Source organism: Vombatus ursinus, unplaced genomic scaffold (genome assembly GCF_900497805.2).
Source record: "Vombatus ursinus unplaced genomic scaffold, bare-nosed wombat genome assembly UNPS02003607.1, whole genome shotgun sequence".
NCBI lineage: Eukaryota > Metazoa > Chordata > Mammalia > Diprotodontia > Vombatidae > Vombatus > Vombatus ursinus.
The window spans coordinates 1-3,568 of NW_020943385.1; the positions used below are offsets into that span (position 1 = coordinate 1).

The window sequence follows — 3,568 nt, forward strand, 5'->3', positions numbered from 1 at the left end:
CCCAAGGGCCTGAGAGATAGAGATTTAATTTCTGCTTTTTCTTATAAGATGAAGAGGAGGTTTTGAAGTGTCTTTACCCAGCTTGGAGTTGAGAATCTTTGAAAGCATAATGATGAGAAAGCTACTAGCTTCATTTGGTAAAACTGAATTGTTTTAATTCCTTTGGTGGCGTGGTTGCTTATTTTCAGGTTCAAGAGTTTGGAGTCTGTGAGGTTCGGGACCTCAAGCCAAATGGAGCTAATATTCTGGTAACTGAGGAGAACAAAAAGGAATATGTACATTTGGTTTGCCAGATGAGAATGACAGGTATGTGGAGTCTAAATTGTGATATAATTAGAGGCAGCTAAGGGTCTCATTGATTCAAATATAGTCTCAGACAGCAGCTATAAAATTGGGATAATAATTGCATCTTCATCTTTGGGTTATTGTGAGGATAAAAGGAAAATAGTGGAATGGAAAAATGGAAAAGCAATTAGCGCAATGTGTTAAAGCACTATATAAAAAATAGCTATTAGCTTTCATTCTAGTCTGAAACAAGAAAGGCTGATTGTTTTAGACCACAGCTTAGGGGTGGTAGAAGAAAAGGCATTCTTTCTTTTGTCTATCTTGCATGTCTCAATTGGATTGTAAACTCTTCAGGCAAGTTTTTTATTCTTTCTTGTAGGTCTCATCCTCTTTGAAATGAAGTTTAAGTGAGCATTCTCATAGTTTCTTTCTAAGAAAATTGTAGTACAACAAAAATCCCTTCAGATGACATTCCATTGCAAATAAATGTAAATGTAAACTAAACAAAGAAAATTAATAATTTTAGGGTATTAGTAACTATCTGTGAATTAATTTTGGAAGAAATTGTAAGAAGAGGGATAATAAAGCAACCCAAACAACAAGTGTCATATATTAAAAGTAGCAAGAGGTGAAAAGGGTACTGGTTTGCTTGAGTACATAAGTAATAACTTCTTTCCTGCAGGAGCAATTCGGAAACAGCTGGCTGCCTTTCTAGAAGGTTTTTATGAAATCATCCCCAAACGCCTTATATCCATCTTTACGGAGCAGGAGCTAGAACTTCTAATCTCAGGACTTCCCACAATAGACATTGATGACCTAAAATCAAACACTGAGTATCACAAGTACCAGTCTAATTCCATCCAAGTAAGACTTTCTTATGTTAATTCATATTCTCCACTTGTGTGCCATTTTAGGCCTTAGAGAAGTGCTGTAAAGTCAGAATATCAGAGCTAGAGAGGACCTTAGTGATCCAACTCACTGTTTTACTGAGTGGGAATTAAAGAACGGTTTGGGATGAAAAGGAGGGAATAAACACTTATTTGAGAGGGGATAAGGACTTAAGAGCATCAGTTGTGTGAGACAGAAGGTACTTCTTCTTACACTCACCACTGTCTTCCCATTGGCCTGCCCACCCACATCCTTTAACACTTGGGCTTAAATGCTTTTTTCTCATAGATTCAGTGGTTGTGGAGAGCTCTTCGCTCTTTTGATCAGGCAGACCGAGCCAAATTCCTCCAGTTTGTTACAGGTACTTCCAAGGTACCTCTTCAGGGCTTTGCAGCACTTGAAGGAATGAATGGTATTCAGAAGTTCCAGATTCACCGTGATGACAGATCCACAGACCGCTTACCTTCAGCTCATACTTGGTAAGAATAAGAAACCCAAGGTAGATGGATGAAAGAGAAAAGGGAGAAGAGAGGATAGTTCTGTTCAGCCACTCAAAATTCTAAGATTCTCTCTTTTCTTTATTTGTGTTCCCATCTCTTTTCCTAGTTTTAATCAGCTGGACCTACCTGCTTACGAGAGCTATGAGAAGTTACGCCACATGCTGCTGTTGGCTATACAGGAGTGCTCAGAGGGCTTCGGACTAGCATAATCCTAAGGGCTATGCAGCACCACTCCCCACTGTTGTTATATTTTCTACTCTCAGACTTGGGGAAGGAAAGAAGAAAAAGGGAAAGTTTTACCCAAAAAAAAACCTTATCCTAGAACACAAAAAACCACAGAAGAAAGCGTAACCAATAAATAAATTAAACCAAGCTATCTTTGTGTGTGTACCACTTGCTCCTTTCAACTCTCTCCCTTCCCGTATGTGCCAACCCCCTAAACCCAGTTTTGAGAAAGGGAAATCGTTATCAGAAAGATCTGAGACACCTTTTAGACAAACTCCTTATGTACCCCAGATTCTGTACTATGCTAAGAAAGATTGAGGTTTTTGGATAGAGAGGAAAGGGAAAAAAAAAGTAATTTGTAATGTATAGACAACATAGATAAGAAAAAGTGTGTGTGTGTGTGTGTGTGTGTGAGAGAGAGAGACAGAGACAGAGAGATATATCCCTAAATTCATGTGTATGTATACATGATTTTTCAGTTTTCAAAGCTCCATTTGTTAATCAAATATGTTACTATGTACATTTAATGAAAAGGAAAATTAGCATCAATGGTATGGAGATGTAGTTTAAAATGAAAGATTACACATTTATATAAAGCTATTCTTCTTTCTAAATTCCAGCTTTGAATGGGGATCTAGGTGGTTTTTTTAAGTTTACTCTTTCTATAAATAATTTTTTTTAAATTAGGGGGTACAAGGAAGATAATCTAAAACTGAATAAATGTTGAACTGCAGAGGAGCTCACTTCTCCACCTTTTTTCCTCTCCCACAGTATCCTTGGGATGGGAGAGTCTTTCATCAGTTGGTTGCAGGGATTTGGCAATAATACAAGAATAGGGCTTTGACTCCTCCAAATACTAAAAAATTCTTATCTTGAAAAGAATGTTTTTTGATAATGAACTGGAGCCAAACTGCACCATGTGCAGAAGAAAAAGAGGATTAAAAGATGAAGGAATAAAAAACAAAACTGTCAAATTAGGATTTACTCAAGGGTTTATGGAGTGTGATTTATTTGCTTTGTGTAATGAGTGTTGGATTACAAATTATCCAAACAAAATTGGATTGGACTGTGTGTAGATACTGTATGTTTTTGTTACTGCATTTCTTGTAGAGAAGGCTTCTTTCCATCACTACTTCCCAAACCTGTCTTACAGTCACTTAATCAATATATGACCCCATGGAGATATTAGAGTAATTTGCCGTTTTCTTCTTCATTTCAGTTTACTGGTTAAGTGACTTGCCCAGGGTCACACAGCAAGTAAGTATATGAGGCCAGATTTCAACTCAGGTTTTCCAAACTCTAGAACCAGCACTTATCCACTGCAGCGCCCTAGCTGCCCTAGTCAGTATGGCTACTAACAAGTAGCATTCTTCCTATTGCATCGCATCACTTCTGCAAAAGTCATTTTAAAATCTGAACTTGGTGACCTGTGCATCTACTTTAGTCTCCTTAGAAAATAAACCTTTTCCTTGCAATTAACAGTTTTTTACTTTTTCAAATTTGTTGTGCTTGACATCTAGCCAATTTACCCTATGGAATTCTAATCCATGGAATCCCACCCATCCTTTTTCTAATCCCTTTAAAATTTGTTCTCCCCTAAATTATACTGTGTCATCTTTATTTTTTTGAAAATTCTAGGCTTGAGGTGAAATTTTCACAATAAGTTTCTC

The 3,568-nt window shown here is 37.1% G+C and overlaps 1 protein-coding gene across 1 annotated transcript; it reads left to right on the forward strand.

Moving 5' to 3' along the window:
* Positions 1-128: 128 nt before the first annotated feature.
* On the forward strand, positions 129-2,049 carry LOC114052475 (E3 ubiquitin-protein ligase HUWE1-like; the record flags this gene model as incomplete). The annotated part of the gene is made up of 4 exons (XM_027875115.1): positions 129-306; positions 968-1,149; positions 1,462-1,652; positions 1,780-2,049. Coding segments are annotated over 4 exons (654 nt in total), but the record flags the coding sequence as incomplete, so codon positions are not given.
* Positions 2,050-3,568: the final 1,519 nt, after the last annotated feature.